At 46.0% G+C, this 18,869-nt stretch overlaps 1 protein-coding gene across 5 annotated transcripts in view; it reads right to left on the reverse strand.

Annotated features, from left to right (window-relative positions):
• Nucleotides 1–2,855: 2,855 nt before the first annotated feature.
• The window catches only part of PCYT1B (phosphate cytidylyltransferase 1B, choline), a 31,965-nt gene continuing 15,951 nt past the window's right edge, over nt 2,856–18,869 (reverse strand). The window contains exons 4-9 of one of the 5 annotated variants that reach the window (XR_004080902.2): nt 17,101–17,252; nt 16,120–16,198; nt 13,417–13,559; nt 11,163–11,351; nt 9,209–9,316; nt 5,649–5,753 (exon numbers count right to left, since the gene is read on the reverse strand). Coding sequence is in view for 3 of the 5 variants with exons in the window: in XM_005151492.3 (XP_005151549.2) it covers nt 5,547–5,753; nt 11,163–11,351; nt 13,417–13,559; nt 16,120–16,198; nt 17,101–17,252 (770 nt within the window). In the remaining 2 variants the exon portion in view is untranslated. Of the gene's footprint in view, nt 5,754–6,286; nt 6,604–9,208; nt 9,317–11,162; nt 11,352–13,416; nt 13,560–16,119; nt 16,199–17,100; nt 17,253–18,869 lie in introns of those variants that run through there. The other 4 variants (XR_004080903.2, XM_005151492.3, XM_031051084.2 and 1 more) reach the window with 4 other exon arrangements.

Raw genomic sequence — 18,869 nt, forward strand, 5'->3', positions numbered from 1 at the left:
CCATGTATTGTAGCAGTACAAGGTCAGGACACTGTTAAAAATCAAACTAGTTTTCAGACTGGTGATAGAAAATACCCAAAGGAGGGTCAGGCAGCAAGGTTACTGGGTTCCTACTGTTTCTGTGCACTAGTTTTCAAATGGAAAAGCTAGGGACTAGTATGGCATGTAGTCCAGTAAGGTAACACAACCCTGTTGGTATTCAAAGCTACTAACTTGTAAAGAGCAGGTTATAATTAATCTTTTCTTAAGTGGCTGATGAGGGCGGCAAGGCCCTGGCACAGGTTGCCCAGAGAAGCTGTGTCTGCCCCATCCCTGCAGTGTTCAAGGCCAGGTTGGACAGGGCTTTGAGCAACCTGGTCTAGTGGAAGGTGTCCCTGCCTATGGCAGGAGGGTTGGAACTGAATGAGCCTTAAGGTCCCTTCTAACCCAAACCATTCTGTGATTCATTCAGTCATGGCTTTGTGGTTCACAGTTACTTAACTTTATGGAAAACCAGGGTTGGTTTGTCAGAAATACGATTAGGGAATGGTAGAATAGGGTTACAAAGAACAACAGTGTGTTGCAGAGACTGTAACTTACTGTAACAAAGCTGTTCTAGAATTTAAAGTGTGAGACATGAAGTGCACCTGCAGCCTGGTCAGTGCCAGCAGGCAGGATTTTCCCTTAAGAGTGTTTCTGCCCTCATGTATTTAGACCTGGGAGTGATTATTTTGAGAGAGTGAATGCAGGGTTTTTTTCTTAATGAGTCCAGTTAAGCATTTAAAAACATAATTTATTGCTAGGCTTTGTAACAGAAATCTGTGCCTTGCAGTTTACTACAGTCACCAAAAAAACAAGCCAAACTCTGTTCAGATCCTTGGATCCCCAGCTTTCCCATGCCAGAGGTTTTGTCTACGCCTTTCCTGCGAACAGAAGTTGGTCTCCAGGGCTCAGGGTTTCCTGCCCTGTTTGCTCCCTTAGGACCAAGCTCGCCAGCAGCCAGATGCCGAGGCCAAGGCTGCTGAGCTGCTGGGAGCCTATGGCTCCCTGCAGCGGTGGAGCAGCCCAGGGCAGTTGTACGTGGCCTGAAGCAGCTCGGCTCACGGGCCCTTGCCAGAGCTCCTGTTGATCAGGGCACTTCAGGCTGCTCTAAAACGGGAGAATCCCGGTTCTTTGCCATGTACTGGCTGAGGTCACAGTGGCAGAGAATCAGGCAGGGGGTTGGGGTGTTCCCCTCTCAGGTGCATGTCTGGACTCTTCCAGGTGTTTATTGCTGTGCTGTAATTAATGCAGTTTGCTGGACAGCGAAAGGAATCCCCCTGCCTATGGATATGAGGCTTCTGATTCCTAAATGTAAATGGAAAGCTGCGTTACCAAAATGGTGGGAGTATAATGTAAGTCGTCAAAATCCTGGAAAAATTTAAAACCAAGGAAACAGTGTAGTTGTTTCACAAGCACTTGAACGAGAGCCCTGCCTTGTGTTGCAGGAAATCATCCCTGCTTCCTTCAGCCACACTTCATTTCAAACATTCCCTACCTGTTTTCACATGAGCTCACATAGATTCACAGTGGGGACTCCCTGACCACCTCCAGTTGTGCTCTTTGCTGCTGTTTTCAGGGTTTCTATGGTGCAATGAAATGCCAATTACAAAATCAGATATGCTTTGTAGTTCATACTGCTGGATTTAAAGTTAGTTCCAGATCTAACACGGTGCTTGCCGGCAGTAGAGGGAGAAGCTGCCTCAGGGAGCTGTAGCTCTTGCCTTGTGTCACCTTGCCTGGGAGGGTCTTACCCACTGGTGGTTCTTATGGTCCTGGGGTTCAGTTCCAGCCCATGTGAACATGGGTCCCTGTTGCCTCTTCCCAGGGTGCTGCCGGCAGTGCAGGTGTGTGCACGCAACTGCCTACAGGGCATTGGGATGATGAGCAGACCTCCGGCGTGGTCCCCTGCTGTGGAAGCCGATCGGTGGCAGAAGAGGAGCAGGACTGCAGCCGGGCTGACCTTCCCCCTCCTGGGAGCTTACAGGGATGTCTCCCAAGTGATGTAAGACACTGCTGCAAACAGCCCCAAGTTCACCATCAGTACTAAAGCTTGTTTTACCAGGGACCATTCTGGTGTGGGCTCTGCCTTTAAGTAGCTTTTCTGCCATGTTCAGTGATTGAAATTTGCTTATTCTGTAATTAAAGGTATCTGCTGGGGAGTCCTCAGCTCCCATCTGCTGCTTCAGCTTCTCCCTGCCTGAGGCAGGGCTGATCAGTAAACAAACACCGTTTCTACAGCTGCTGCAGCAGCTGCTTGCAGAAAAGACAAAGGGAAGGGGGGAAGCAGGAGTGTTCAGGCATCTGACTTAGCTGGAGGAGGACCAGTGTTGGGATTTGTCTCTGTGGCTGATGTTTGCTGCAGCAGTTTTGCCTGCAGCTGGCACAGCCGCACACCCGTCTCACACCCACAAGAGCATCACTGCTGCTGTTGGGGCTGGGCTTCCCAAGCAGAACCAGGATGGCTGTGGAAGCACTGCCTCTTCCACCCGGAAGTAAAATAGTGGCTCCTGATGCTACTGTGCTGGGGCAGAGGGTGAGGGGGGCTCTTGGACCTGCTGGTATCTAATGCTGCACTGTGCCAGCTGAGGCAGCATTCTCCCCCTGTTACCTTGCAGCTGGAAAGTTGTGGGTGAGGGCAAGGAGAGAGGTGGTCCCCACAGCAGAGAGCAGCAGCACTAACTCATGCAGCAGAGTTTGGGGCAGTTGGTGAAGCTGCTCTAGTGGCATTTGGGTGGGGTGTAAAGCCCTGGGTACAAAGGGTGGGGATAATAAGCACTGTGTTGGCAGTGGGGCTTGTGCCGGGGGTGCTGTAAAATGAGGGTGCGAGGCAGCAGTATCTGTGGTACACTGTTTATTTTTCTTGTGGAGCTTGGCTGGTAAATGGGACTGAATTGAAGCAACACTCATGAAAAATAAAACCCAACCACGACTCAGAAGTGCAAAACTGCCCTCCGTGTGTGCAGAGGCAATGAGGTTCTGGTTTGCTGGAGACAGCACAGGGTTTGGTGTCTGTACCAGCAGGGCAAAGGCTTCAGCTTGGTGAGATCCTAACTGTGGTCAGGTGCCTGGTACAGTGTATGGCTTTGTTGCTGGGTGGCACCTGTGACTCTCTGAGAAACAGCTTCTGTTTGGCAGAAGCCACAGGTGAGGTTTCGTTTCGTCCCTATTTACAGGTCATGGTGCTGTCTTCCACTCAAAGCACTGAACAGAGGCTGCTGAACAGTAAGCTTACAAAATCACTAAGTTATGAAACTAAAAACAAAAATGGTGAAAGCCAAGAACAACAAAAATCTGCTGACCTCCATTGCGCTTGGCCATCACTCATGGTATAAACAGCACCAGCACAGAGCAGACAGTTCTTGTGGTGGAGTAGTTTGTGATGGGAAGACTTAGGACTTGCAAAGGATCAGAAAAACTAACAAGTGCATCCCAGGTATGAAATTACAGTAACAGGTTGCCTAAGGCTGAGAAAGGTCTTAATTGCATCATCCCATAGGGCACACAGCTGGCAGCAGCTGAACTAGCCCTGGCACTTCCTTTGCACTTCCCACCCTATTCCCTGCTCCTCTCTTTTTGCAGCTCTGTGAAGAAGGACTCCAAAGGACAAAGCCCGCCATGAGATGGAACATCCTTGGTGCTACAGCATCCAAGAAGTGTCTGGCAAAAAGTTCCCAAAGAAAAATCGGTTACCCTGTAGTGAGGGAGGGATGAAAGTTGTAGGAATGAACAGAACACAGGGATAACTTGGTGCCTGGTACAAGGATCTGTAATTTACCTGCCTGGAAAAGCATCTGAAAGGGAAGGAGTGAAAGGAATTTACCTACTGGGTCACTCAAGTAAGGACGGTGGCTGCAGGGAGGGACTGCTGCCAGCAGGTACTACCACCCCCTGTGTTCAGGCATCTTGTTCCTTCAGCTCTTCCCTCTCCCAGTGTTCCCTGTGCTGCCTTTGCTGGGGACCACTGAAGTGCTGCCCACAGCAGTCTGTGTGCCCTGGTGGGTTTGCAGCTCCGGGCAGCTCCGGTGCACCCCCTGCCTGAGGAGGGGCAGGCAGGCAGTGGCAGCCTTTACCTGGGCTGGCACTGGTCTGGAGAGCCTCCAGTGTTCCCATGCACTGAGGCAGGCTTCGCCAGGCAATCCAGGAGCAAACTGGCACTGGTACTTTGCAGTCCTACTGCAGCGATGTCTTCTGTGGTGCTCTGAGCTGTGGGGCAGGGCAGCCTCTGGGGCCGGGTGTCCCTGTGCTCAGAAGCCCTGCAAGCTGCTTCACCAGGCACCGGCTGAGGGGCTGAGTGATGCAGCCGGGCATCAGGCAGGTTGGGCTTGGCACAGCTGAGAAGATGGGCTGGTGCACTGAGGGGAGGGCAAAGCTTCACTCATGCTGCTCGTGCTGTGGTTCTGCTGGGGGCTGTGTGGGTGTTGTGGACAGAGACCCCCATGCCCACCTAACCTGTTTAAAACCTTCTCCCCAGCTCTTCTCCACATGAGGGTGGTGAGGAATGGCCTTGGGACCCTCTCCATGAACATGGTGTCTGTGCACACATCTTGGCTAGATTTTGATGTGAAATGCGTTTAACCATCTGCATAGCATGTGGTGATAGCAGCATTGTTGCGCTCATCATTTGGTGACACATAGCTGGGAGCAGCAGAGTTTCCAAGGAGGCTGTGTCCTGAGGCATTGGGATCCCGTGTGTTTGTCAGAATTCACTGGTAAAGATTGCCAACATCCTCAAACTGTAATTCCTACAACACACTCCAGCAAGGGCTGTGTTTTCACTTACTTTCTTGCCTCCCAACTGGAAAGTCAGGGAGCAAACCAGCAGTTATCAGGTGGCTGTTCAGGCACTGGGAACACGGAGAGTGATTTGGTAAATACAGTGTGACTCTACATACACCCTGTACAGAGGCTTGGTCAACAAGCAGCACTCAGTAGCTTCAATGTATTAAAATGACTCCCACCAACTCAGCTAGAGGGCTCTCCATTTCACTGTTGTGGTTTGAGGTCTGGGGCAGATCCCAGTGAAAAAGAAGTAAAGTTTCATCCCATTTCTCCATGAACTTGCTGCAGCAGTGCCATTCCTTCACATGCCAGAAAAGCTCAGGGTTAGCAGGGTCCGGTACGGCTGCGTCTCCTCCATCCACATACTGCAGCCATTGCTTGCCTGTGTACTGGGTCCAGCAGGGCTCCCCTGCCAGCCCTGCTCGGTGCAGAGCTCCCTGCCCTGGCTGCAGCAGCTGTAAGCAGTGAGACACGGACAGGAACCTGTACAAAGGTGTCTGTTTTCTGTCAGAGCCCAGTTCCGTGTCTGGCAAGCCCTGCTGGCTGGGCTACTGGGCACCGTGGGGAGTGGGGATGGGATAAGCTCTTCCTGAGATCTCCCTTGCTGTGCTCCGATCTGTTTACGGCATCTTCCAGAGCACATTTCCTGCTGTCAGAGATACCCCTGATGTTCCTCACGCTTCTCCCCATCCAGTGGTTGAGTTTGTGGCTTGTTCTTCTGTCTCATGGTTAAAAAAATAAATATTTTACTTTTCATCCTCATCTCCCTCGCTCATGCTGCTGAGGGAGGCAGATGCAGCCTTTGGAGAAGATGGAGGAGAGGCTTTATTGAAGACCCAGGGTGGAGATGGAGAACGGGATGGAGAGCGGCCTCGTGTAGGACTGCTGTTGGGGCTCTGCCGGGGAGAAAAAGCCTGGAGCATTCGGCCACTTCGTTCCTGGAACATCTGCTTCTGCAAAAGCAAAGTGAGAAGATGTTCTCTGAGTAGTGCACAGAGAAGGTATCTACATCTGTGGGCAGGCAGGCAGGGCCGTGCTGCACTCTGCCTCTCGCCTCGGGAGAGCAGGGAGACAGAGGATACCCTTCTGCTGAAACATGGCCAGTCCAGCCCACACTTAGCCTTTGCCTCTTATTGTGCTCATGATAACCCAGTTTTTACATGACAAGGGTTTTTAGATTGGACACTGCTAGTGTGAGAATACTGTGTGTATTGTCCTAAGCCAGTGAGGGAAAACTCCCCTGGGATTTCTTTGTACATGTTGGTCAGTTTTCTGCCTGAGCTTCCAACATTCCTTTTTTCAGGACCTTTTCCTTTTAGTGCTGGGACATACCACCCATCTCCCACTGTGCTTCCTGATTGTCCCAGACTTTTTATTTCCTTCCCTTCTCAAGGGAGGCAGCTACTTCCCCAGCTACCTGGAGCTGGCACCACCCAGACCCTGAACTGGGGGTGGGAATGTCAGAGTTCAGGTGTCTACTGAAAAGACAAACACATGCAGGCACTGTTCTGCTTTGGGCTCTTTATTGTCAGTTTTGCTTTGCAGAGCTGCATGAAGGTCTGCCAGTGCTGGTGGGGTGGAGGAGAGCCAAGCAATCTGCCACATTAAGGCAAAGCCTGCTGCTTGGTAGCACCTACATGGCCTTGCCGGGCTGGGTTACAGGAGGTCTGGCCTGTGCTGTGCTGCTGCTGTTGAAGGCTTGTGTGTAGAATGGGAGTGCCCCACTGCTTCTTCTGGGGGTGGGGAACAAGAAGCCTCAGCATTGGCTGGAGTACTGAAGGTCGGCTGATAGGCGATGCTCAGCTGGAATGGAAGAGCCAGCGCAGACAAAGTTGAACTGATGCTCTGAGAGCAAAATAAGTTGAGGTCTGAGAACAAAGTACTTGTGCAGGATGTATTCTGGTTTTGCCTGCTTGGGCTGCAGCAGCCCACAGGCTTGCTCAGCTTGAGTTTTCATTTTGTTCCTCCTCCCTTTCCCCTGCAGCAACCCTGCTCTGTTATGACCTTCCTCCTAGCCAAGGAGCATGTGGCTGTCCATCCTGCTCTTCCTCCCACTCTTTGAAACGCACTATTCCCTGCCAGCAGAGGGGCAGATGCAAGGTTTTCCCATCCAGTGTTTGCTAACCCTGGGGGCTAATGACTGAGCACAGCTACAAAACTTAACTGTCCCTCTGTGAGCTCCCTCACACCATTTTTATCTTTAGCACATTGGCTTTTATTAACTTAAGTTTTAGAGCCTGGATGTTGCTGCAGTGCAGAACGATAGGGCTGCCGGGAGTCACACTTAGCAGCGCTCTCACACATAGACCCATGGCGTGTAACCTACCCCTGTGCTACTGCAGGGTCCAGAATAGTCAAGGTTTCTACAATCTCAGTAGCTAGCACATGGTGGTTGCTCCTGATAAATGGTGCCAGGAAGCATCTGGATGGGGGGAGGGTTTCTGCTGCTGAGAGTTGTGAGGATGTCACCAGGGCTGGCAAAGCCCCAGAGCCTACATGAAATTCAGTGGTAGGACTGCAAAGCTGCTCTCTAGATCAGAGAAGCTGAGGTTTTGTTGCTTCATTTGGTCTGTGTCATTGTCCCACTGAAGGTAACCCCCAACAAAAAATACGATGTTTGATATGAAATATCCTCTTCCTGAACAAGCAAAGCACTGCACTGGCACCTCATGAGTCAGCCACTTCAGGAAGCTCAGTGACACTGTGATGCTTCATGATGTTGTAGTACCAGTGCTGGGGGAGATTGAAATGTCCCAGCTTGCCTGGTATGCCATGTGGCAGAGGGAACTTGCTTGTACCTCAGGTTATATAGTCAAGAGATGGAAAGGAGAATCTCCCCTTCCTGCTAACGTCCTCAGCCAGGCAGTAGGACACCTGCTTCCCAGTCCCTGCTTCAGCAAAGAGCTTGTTGCTTGGGCAAGCTGATGCACTCACACCTTCAGCAGGGTAAGTGAGATAATGCTTTGCTTTTGGCACACTTGCTACTGAGCAGAAGTATTTTGCTTATTTCTGAATTCTATTGCCTGCATGTTGATAGTCTTTTGGTTTATGGAACAAGTGCCAGTTGGGCGTTGCAGAGAAGCTCTGCACTAAGAGAGTGGTGAGGCACAGGTTGCCCAGAGAAGCTGTGGCTGCCCCATCCCTGGCAGTGTTCAAGGCCAGGTCGGACGGAGCTTTGAGCAACCTGGTATAGTGGAAGGTGTCCCTGCCTATGGCAGAGGAGTTGGAACTGGATGAGCTTTAAGGTCACTTCCAACACAAACCTTTCTATGATTCCATGACTGCTGCTTTCGAGCTGCTGATTCTTTCAAGGCCATGTTCAAGTCCAGGCTGTGGACACATGGTGTGGCCTAAATGCTGTCCTTGGGTTCTAGTTGCAACCTGCAGGATTTATCTGAGCCCTTGCTGATGTCTGAGGTGATGCAGCCATTTGCAACCATCTCCAACTCCCTCTGTGCACTGTCTAGAGCGAAGCCGCCCTTTGAAGGTACACTCCTGAGGGAGCCTGGCACAGAAACCCTGCCCTGTGAGTTTGGATTCTCTCCGCTGACATATGTGCAGCTGCCTGCTCCTATGTGTTTGAGAGGGGGTGGAATGAACCCTACTGCTTTCCTCTTCCCCGGGGCCATGTCTCTGCCATTAGGGTCCCCTAGTGTGTGGTCTGTCCTCTCTCAGGCCAGAACAAAAGTTTTGTGCCACATTAGTTGTTGTTTCTGACCCTTCTGTGACTCTTGCAGAAAAACTGCACACAGGTGGGCAGAATTGCCAATGAATTATAGACATCTTGACATTTGAAAACTGACATTTTGACCTTTTTCACAAATGGGCATTTTTCTGTGGGCTACGTGGCCCTTTTAGAAAATTGATGCTAGCATAAAGTGTATTATAATAATTATTTGCGAAATAATAATAGCATATTAATGGCATGCAAATTACCGATCTAGGAATCCAGCATGCCCATAACGATTCCTGTACTTTTAATGTCAACATTAAAAGCAACATCTAACAGTGATAAGGCAAATTAATGTTAATAACAGTTTTGACACTAATAGCAAGTTATCATTATTTTAAAAGTCTTTCCTGTTGCCAAGGCTCAAAGTGTGTTTAAAAAAGCCACACCACCTCTCAGCTCGCTGTCACTGACGCTTTTCCCACAACACTGTCAGGAGATTCCACTTCTCTTGTTCTTAGCAAAGGTCCCTGTGACTGCACCAGATTCACTGCCCCGTGGCCACCCCCAGCTCTTAAGAGACCATTGCAGAGCAGCTTTTCCATAATCAGATTTGGTAAAATGTTCATCAGCAAAGGGCTTCTAAAAATGCCACCAGTGTGCAGAGCTGAGTGGGTAGAGCCAGGGGATGGGATCAAGGCTTTCAAGGTCTTTTCCTCTCTGCACAGGCAAACTCACCTCCTCCGAGTTTCATGTGCTCTGTTAGCCTTAGTTTTATTCATCCAGCACCTATGGCCACAGGACCATCCCACATGAGGAAGAGTCACCAAGCCCTATGGAGAATAACTTAAGAGAAGAAGCTTCATGTGGATGTGGTCAGTGCAGGTAAACCTGGGTTCTTCATCAGAAGAGCTGCTCTCTTCCCCTCCCCAAGGAAAATTAGCTGTTTGATTATATGGCTGGGACTTACGTTATTCAGAGAGCACCTGCCTTTGCATGGTAGATGTTGTAAAGAGATTATAAAGATGCAGTTTCTGTTCTGAAGCCTTCACAGCCTAATTTGAGGGTTTTCTCAACTGAGTGGCAATCAATATGGCATGTCATAGCAGAGAAGAGAACTCCAGTAAGAGGTAGGTACTATGTTACGTGCTTTACCAGCACTGAGCTGTGACACACCTGTGATGTGGACTACTTAATTCACCACAGGTCTGTGACTCTTCCTGAGTGTTTGTTTATAAACAAAACCTCTGCTATGATCCTTTTAACACAAGGTACCTTTTGTGATGGGAATTTGTTCAGGTATGAACTGATAAAGATGGACCTGAGAAAACATTATGTGTGTGTTGACTCTTTATAATTATTCCAATAGTATCTGCTTCATGTCAGTCCTAAACTGTTTCTTCTGGCTTGCTGCCTCTATTGACACTTTGCCTCAAACTGTAATCCATGAGCAGTGAAAGCTTTGCACAAGCCTCCTGCATAGGGTTTGCTTTCAAGTGAGGAGGCAGATGCCTGACTGTCTGCACAACATGGTCTGAAAATGTACCTCTGAAGCATCCTGCTGTTCTGCAGGATTATTTGTCTAGCTCTTACTCTGCTCTGCTCAGTTCACCCTGCAGTACTTGCTGCTCTCCCTCGTGCTGGCTCACATTTCCTTCAACAGAGCAATAACTTCACTTAGAGCTTGCAACTAGAGCAGCACATCTGAGATGATGCCTGTACTGGAGGGTCTGGCTGGGGCTTGGGCTTTCATCAGAACACAGATGCACAGAGAGAGCTTGTTGGCAAAGGACTGACTCCCAACAGGAAGGCCTGGGAAGGCCTAAGAACAAATAAATTCTACATATAAATTAAGCTTTGCTACTGGTTTCAATGTAGCAAGCGGAAGGAGTACAAAAAGACAAAGCTTCTCAAGGCTTTGTCAAGCTAGCAGAACTGAAAAATGGGGTCCAGGTCTCTTCTGGGGCTCCGAAGTGTCACCAATTCACCGCTCACGCAGTGCATGACTTTGGTTTGAGCAGGTGAGGCCCCAGGGTTTCTCCCTAGAAGGATCCTCTTGCAGACCCTCCACTGCCTTTCCAAGTCACATGGGGACCTTTGGTAAATGGGCTCTGTGGAGCCAGCATGTACCGAGGAGAGCTTTCAAAGTGCTTCAGTTCCTAAGCTTTCCCTGCACGCAGTCAGATGAACCCGGCCGCTTGATGTGTCAAATCACTTCTTAGAACTTCAAATCAGTAGTTTTTCAAGTTAGAAAACTGTCATCTTCTACTGCTGAGTACAGAGCATGAAAAGAACTTCTGAAAAACTTTTCCATGGTCTTGTTTCCCTCACCACTTCCAGTGTATGATCCCTCCCTCATGTCTGTGTGGTCCCATTTAGTGCTAATGGGGACAATGGACTGTATTAGCCTGTTTGCTTGTGTATTGATGTTACATAGCTCTACTGAATGCAGTATCACATTCAGCATCACACCTTGACAAAAGATAGAAATTAGCCACAAAGAAGCAACAGAAGTGGCAAATCCTCCCGCTGCACTACTGGCATGAGGTACTGGATTCAGCAAGCAGGTCTAGCGTTATCCTACTGTGCTGGCTTTCAAAACAAAGACTGCAGCAAAAGAATCTGCTCTTGATCTGTGTCACAGAGGAGAAATAAAAGCCACCCAGACTTTCTAGAAGGGCAGAATACCTACCAAGGCTCCATCGGGTCCAAACAGCTCTAAAAAGTTGCCAATAAACTCCCTGGACTTTTCTTCCCATTTCTGAATGAGGTCATGGCTCTTCTCCTCCACCTTGTAAACAAATTCTTTTGATTTTTCCTCCACATTCTTGACTTTTTCTTTCATTTTGTCCACTTGGTTTTGAAAACGGTATTTCTTCTCCTGTTTTAAAAGTGCAGACAGAGATTAATATGTAGGGACTATGGAAATTAATTAGCTACTACCAGTTGAGAAGAAGAAACAAATTGCATTAATGTATCCTAATACATATGGCCTTGGTTACCTATTCCCATGTTATTTTTATAAATGCAAATGTAACATTTGTGGAATGAAGTGCAGAAGGTACATATTGAAAAGACAGTGCTGGGTGACTACTGTATTTAACCTACTGCATGACTCTTTCCATATTTTCAAACCAAATGCACTTTGAAAATTCTATGACTCTTGTGAAGGATACAAGTGACAAATGAACGGCTCAAAATTAGCAGTAAGTGGAAGGCAAATCTCCCTGAGTTTCCTAGCAAATGCAGCCTGCTGCTGGCTTGCCGGCCTGGATGTTAACTTGGACAAGAATGCCTCTTTGGTTCGGTTTCTGCAAAGCAGGAGCAAAACTCTCTTCAACAGCTTCTGGCTGCAACAAAGAGATTAAAGTCCTAATTGGCAAGTAATGCAGAAAAAGAGAGGAACAGAGAAGATAATGTTAGGGAGCTTTCATTGGGCCAAGCTTCTAAAATACTTCAGGTTAAAGGGCTTTTGTCTTGAAAAGCTTCTGTACTCTGCAAACATACACAGCTAATGCTGTGCCCTTGAAGGTGTAATGGTCTCTGTAGAAGCACAGATCACTATCAGCTTTTAATTTCCTTCGAGCTTAATTTAATGGGCACTTGAATTTACTTTTAAAAGAAGTAATGTTAGTGCTGAGGTGGGGTTTATTCTAGCTCATGAATCTCTAGAACTGTCTTTGCAGGCCACAAGGCCAAACAAAATCCCCAAGGTCCAAAGATGTAAAACAAGTTTGATTTCTAACAGCTGATCAACCCTTCCTTTAGTGAGGAAACCAGCGCTATTCTGCCTTTGTGAAATCCTGTGGTTTTAACCTTGAAACACAAACAGTCTGTGGTGCAAATAACTATTTCTGCATTTAAATTACTATTAGCTAAATAACCAACTGCCAGGAGAGACTTCAGGATACATCAGTGTCTGAGGCTGGGGAAGTATACTTTATGCGACAGTATTTTAACCTCAGAGCAGCTAAAGGGTAAATTTGAGAGCTCCCACATTAAATTCAGTGCAGCATGCCTGAATTTAATGGATATTTGCAATAGTGATCCTTCTGGGTGAAGTACTTACAAGCAGAATTTGTAGAGGTGTAGAAGGCTAGAAAAAAAAAGCCCAGTGAAATAAAAACTTACGTCCTGTGATCCGTTATTTACCTGTCAGACTTCAAAACAATAATCCAGTGTACAAAACCCTTATGAAACAACACCATTCAGTCCATCACAATCAGGCTGCTGCAAGTCAGCCCACTTACAAGGGAGATTTCAGTTATGTGGGTTATCTCAAGGCCTTAAGCTAAGACTTGAAACAGAAGATGAAGGAAAGTAAGCTCATTTCTGTCAAGTGTTTACTCCTCAGTGGAGTGTAAGGTGCAATTCTGTACATGGAAGCTGAATAATTTGAGCCATACTTTCAAATGGTGCTCTTGCCCTACAATTGTAGTTTCTGATTTCTTCAGCATCATTTATGTACCAGCTACCTAACACACTTCCTTGTCCTTTAAAAACCATTTTAGCTTTCTCTAGTAATGGCACTGCTCAGTGGTTGGCTTGGTGGATGTTTTGTTGCCGTGTAGAGGAAGTTTGGATATCACAGTCTTTGCTTTCTGTGCTGTCTTCTCATAATGGGAATAAAGAAATTGTGTCTTGGTTGAGTGGCTGAGAAGCCTGCAGTGCTGGGGTGGGCTACTTCCTAGTCTGTCATTAAACCACCTACAGCTCAAGGAGGAAGGGGGAGCAGCAGCTTTATTACAAACATAAAAGCACATGATGGAAATGAAGCTGCTAATTAATAGGAGCAATTAAAACAACCCTCAGCTTACCAGTTTCTTTTAAATTAAGTTCTTCCTAGCTGTTTTAAAAGCAGCAGGAGGAAGATATTCTTTCATAAGCCTTACTCTACATTTGGTGTCCTAAGAAGAGTGTGTGCAAATTCAGATCTGTGTACTTACATTTATAAAACTAACATTCAGCTCTTTAGCGGTGTATCCTCGTTGGAGATTGCGCCTGGCATACACGTCATAGTCCCGCACGATCCTTGTGATGATATCAGACGTGGAGATACCTTCAGTTCTCTGTGTTGGTACAAACATTCCTGAGCAAAGTAGGAAAACAAAGCCTGCTGAGAAAGCCCATGAGGATCAGGCACTGCAGCAGGTGGCTGAGGATGAACACAGAAACACCTGACCAAAGGTAAGAGACTTGCAATTCTACCTGTCTTATTCCTAGTTCTTTCCTATTGTTCCTGTGTGAGCTTTGGGAAGGTACTAGAAAATACTGAACTGCTGTACTGTTCATTTTCCCTCAAGTCTTCAGAAGGAAGCTTCAGAAAGGCTGCAACTTGGCCTCTTCACAGTGTCAGCTATGATATGGAAGTTATTAGACTGGCAGGGGCTCCCTAGCTGGGAAGGCTAAACCTCACAGCTGTGGCAATTCACTGAGCAGTTCTTTCCATCAGTGTATTATTTAATGTTACAAAAAGGAGCTGGGGGTTGGCTTCCACTCATGCTATCAATAGGGCATTTGCTGCTTTTCTGCATATTTCCACTCTCTCCTCCACTCCTGCATCTGACAGTCTTTGTTCTGCTCAGTAAAACAGATCAGCTTCTGGCCTTGGCCAAAGCCAGGAAGTGCCTTCAGGTAAAAGATGCATTACAAGAACTGGAAAACACCATGGAGGTGCCAGTAGCTTGTAACAGAAAGGTGAAGCATAATGGTAGTGTGAACAAACATGGATATACCACAGGGACTGAGGGTATCAATCTCGATAGCCCCCATTTCATGTCCACTGGGCCATGTCAGTGGCTGCATAACCTCTCTCCTTGCTCCAACAGATCAGTCCCTAAGAAAACTGGACACTTATTAATAGTGCTTGTATTCTCATCAACACAGCTGGAGTATATACTGCTTTTTAATTGCTCCTCATCAAGACAGAATCACTTGAACTGTTAATGCAAGTCACAAAGGCAGTAATAGCAGAGTGCTAGCACACCTTGGTTTAGTAGTTATTCAGGGCTACAAACAAAATTACTTCTCTCACGGGTAATTCCAACATCAAGCTGCTGATGAGAGGGAGCTGTGAGATAAGACTGGCAATAGTTTTGAAAAAAAAAAAGTAGTGCTTTGTCTTAAAAGTGTGCTATAGCTATCAGCAAATTAATCCTCCCATGTTCTTGAAGTAGACAGGCACTGCTACCTAATTTCATAGGGTTAGAAAAAGATCTGGAGAAGGAATCAAGCAGCTTAGCAGTCTCTTGTGACTAACTGCTATGTGATAGTTTTTCTTTCTCATCTCTAATTAATACTCTGCTAAAAAGTAGATTATTTTAATCATGAGCAGAGAGGTTTCCCTGATCGTGCTTTTTAGGCTTGCAGCAGTCAGGGAACTATTTTTGGAAGCAGTGAAACCCACTTTGAGCCAGAAGCCTTTACAGATAAGAGCTACAAGAATACATGAACAAAATCCAAACTCTACCCTTGCTAAAAAAGCAGAATTGATTTTAAGAAAGTTCACAAACTCATGTATGAGAACATTACCTTTTGTTACTGATGTTGCTTTCATATGCTTCACATGTTGGACTGATTCATATTTTCCAAACTAACTGTTCAGATGTGCAGATGTTTAGTCAGTGCCCAGTTATCCAGCTCACCACCCCTGTGCCCTCCCACCCACTGAAGAGTGGGGAAATGGGAATCCATGGGACTCTAAACAAGGAGCTCCACAGTTCCCATCTGCTTCTCTGCTCCCCAGTAACCTGGTGTGGAAAAATGCGAGTACTCATTGCCTAGTGAAGTCAGCTGGTGCTGGCTCTGAAACTGTAGGACAGCAGTTCCCAAAGGGTTGTGAGTCTGACACCACAGTGAGGTTTGCAAGTAGAAAAAGATCAAGAACTGCTGCTATAAAAAGCTTATTCTTGCAGCTCGGTTCAATACATGGTCTACTCCTGTCACTGTATACCTTGAGAAGGTCACTTTGCATGACAAGTTTGCTCTGGATGTTTTTTAAGCCTCAAATATACATGTTTTTGTATACAGAAAGAGGATGGATTTGCCAAAGTTCAAAGCAGCATCTCTAGGGAGCAGGAGGAGAAAGGTATGATCAGTTCCTCCTCTGGCACTGTTTACTGTGTTAGAATAGCTGCTGCTGGTAAAAGTGGATTATCTCCTCAGAATTAATTCAGCTTCCTTGAGCAGTGAAAAGAACCACAGTGCAAAGGAGAAGTGGATCCTAATGACTCCAGAAGGCTGCCTATGCTTGCCCATATTCAGGACTGGGCTATGTCAAGGAGTCATCAATTCACAGTTATCAACAAACATCTGAAGTTGGCTGGGCTGCTGTAGGAAATAAACTCATTTTCACCCACTCAAAGCTTTTACTCAGGGACACATAAATTGCTTTAAAAACCCAGATGGGACTGTTCCATGACAGATCTGAATGATTTCCTGGGCGTTATGGCAGGAATTCAGCTAAGGACATTCTTTGTGGTTTTACAAAGTGAATCTTTCCACCAGAGTCAGCTGTATCTACTATCAGGGTGTAAGAGAATGTGATATTATCTCTACTGCTTCTCTCCCAGCAGTTGTGGTCAAAAGGCAGTACAAAATTTGAGCTGAGGCTGAAAATGAAGGTGCTAAAAATGAAAAGTTGCCCTTACCCGCCTCCTTTATGTGTTTGTATACATCATCCGAGCCAGCGGAGGAGTATGGGATGTCATCATGGGCTACAAAGTCAATCTGCCAGTGAACAGAAGAAGAATCACATGCCACCATCACTGAATTTTGATTCAGTAAGGGGTTGATGTGGAGGATCATCTCTTTTCTCGACTTCAGCTGATTTGCTTTTGACATTCTCATCCTAAAGCCATCACCTAGAATACTGCACTAGATTTAGGCCTACAACTGCTGTGTTGCATGGTTAGTATGAAAGAACAGAAAGCCATGAACACATCATTCTCACTGGCTCTGTGTGACATTCTGTAGAAAACCGAAGACGCCTGTTCCTACTTTTATTGCTACTGGAAGAGCTAAGTCAAGTGGCAAAGCTTTCAAAACCGTGGAGGCAGGATTCTTTATTCTGCCTTCTTAGGGCTGTGTGTATATACGTGTATACCTAGTACTATCTTTTTGTCACTCAATGCTGTGGGTACTAGCACATATCTGAGTTATTTATGCTTTGTTAAGATTCATATATATTTCAAGACAGTTAATAGCATGTAAGAAATTCTATCCTGCCTCTAAGGGGATACATGACATTTTTATGTATTTCTGGCCAATTATTTCATCTGTTGACATTAATGTGTCTTTAATTTGGGACTTCAGTCACTACATGATAACTTTTGTGGTTTATGATCTCCTTCCCTGGAAGTCAGTTTGTGAATAATTCTTCAGTGTTACTTTGCCATTCAAAATTCCCACTACAGGAATCATCTCAGTGTATTGTGGAAAAAAAAAAGGCAAGACAAACACATTTTCTGACAAAGGTGGAGGCAAAATCCACCATGTGCAGTGTTTTTTTCAGTGACTGAAATTAACTGAATTAAATAATTTGTTACACCTAATAGGATTTCACAGACTTGCTGTTAACTCTCAACTGTCAATCTGCAAAGGGGAAGGGAAGAATAAGGGGAGAAATGTACCTTATGTTTTTCAAGGAACTCAGGTGTCAGTGTCCAGGGTGCATCTCTGATGACCTCATCCACATAGCGACAGTGTCTGAGGGCTTCATATCGCTCAGTTTCATTCATCACAGTGAAGCCTTTGAATTTATGAGTTAAATCATCACTGCAAACTGAAATATGGAAGTATCAACAAAATGGCTCCACAATAAGTAGAATTAGCATAACCAGCAGCTTATTATTTCTTAATAGTTCCATTAAGGACTTAAGTTACTAGGTTAGCTGATTTTGAGGTGCTCCAGGACATCAGAGTTCTGCTCAGGGTTAGCAGGTACAACCACAGACTTCTGACAGAGCCTTCCCTTTCTGCAGCTGTAGCCAGAGGCCCAGTGATATATTGTTGAATATCTCTGGTGGTCCAGTATGCCCATGTTAAGGCAACTCAATCCCACTGTAAGCAGGGATTTCATGGGCTGTGAAATTTCAGGGGCAATGGCTAGTGCTTTAGGAAGAGTTCAGAAGTGCAGTTTTGGCAATCACAGAATGTTTGCAAACTTAACAAAATGGTCAAGGCAGGAAAGTGCCAGTGGACATCACCTAATGCAACCTCGCTCCTTACGGCAAGGTCAAACACAGCAGATTGCTCAGGGCCTCAGCCAGCTCAGTTCCTGGAGGTGGAGACCCCTCAGCCTTTCTGGGCCTCCCCACTATTTGTGCTTACGTAAATGATACTCTAAATGATGAACTTGGCAACGAAGACTTAAATCACAGCAGAACAGTTTCTCACTAGACACCTGATGGAAAACAGGCCATGGCACATTTTATAGGAATCTGCCTCTGAATTTAGGTTTGAGTTCAGCAGATTTCACAGAAAGAGAAGTAAGGCTTGTGCCATGTTTAAATAGGAAATCACAGAAGGAATACCCATAGAAAGGACTGGGAGAAGCCCTATGCCCTAGTGGAATGTGTAGATTTAAAAGCCCGTAAATCCTGTGTCCTTACCTCTGATACTCTGTCCTTAACCTTAATACTTTGTCACATTGCTTTTAAAATGAGGGGAAGCGACACCCATGTTACCAGAGGACTGTAAAAGTTGGGTATTATCTATGTTTCTCATAATGTTGCATAAAACACTGACCTGTCCCCATTGTAACTGTCCAATATTACAGCTACAATAGTCATTTGACACTCCAGATGGAATAATGTGATATCCATTGGGTTGACAGAGGTGGTCCTTCAACACAGGTCAAACCTGTGCCTTTGGATTTCACTTGTCTGTGACACTGAGACAAACAGTAAATATACTTGACAAGTGATAAATGCAATGTTATTAGTGCTGCAGGGAAGTGTTAGAGCAGCCCTACAGCTGCTGTTTCTTTCTAATTTGAAAACATCAACCTATCAGGCAAGGTGCTGGCAAAGATGCTGTCTTTTTTGAGATCTAAAATGGATGTTCTTGATGTGATGGTCATTAAGGACCTTTAAAGTAGGAAAAATATAGGAAGGCTCTGGACTGCATGCAAAATCTGAAGCCAGATAATAATACACATATGAATTTCAGCTAGCAGAATGATGCTCAATCCTATTATATAATTTTTTATGTCTGCAGACAAGAAATTTAATGGAGATCGATGCATTTTCAGTGGAAAGATCCCATCTGAGATTGTATTTACACTTATTTACAGCCTTTATGTCACCTTAAAGCTATGGTCTCCTGGAAAAAGGGTCTACTAAAATTATTGGAAACCAGTAATATTTGCTTAATTCTGTAGAAAGGTTTGATCTTATTT

The sequence above is a fragment of the Melopsittacus undulatus genome, chromosome 2, assembly GCF_012275295.1.
Source record: "Melopsittacus undulatus isolate bMelUnd1 chromosome 2, bMelUnd1.mat.Z, whole genome shotgun sequence".
Taxonomy (NCBI): domain Eukaryota; kingdom Metazoa; phylum Chordata; class Aves; order Psittaciformes; family Psittaculidae; genus Melopsittacus; species Melopsittacus undulatus.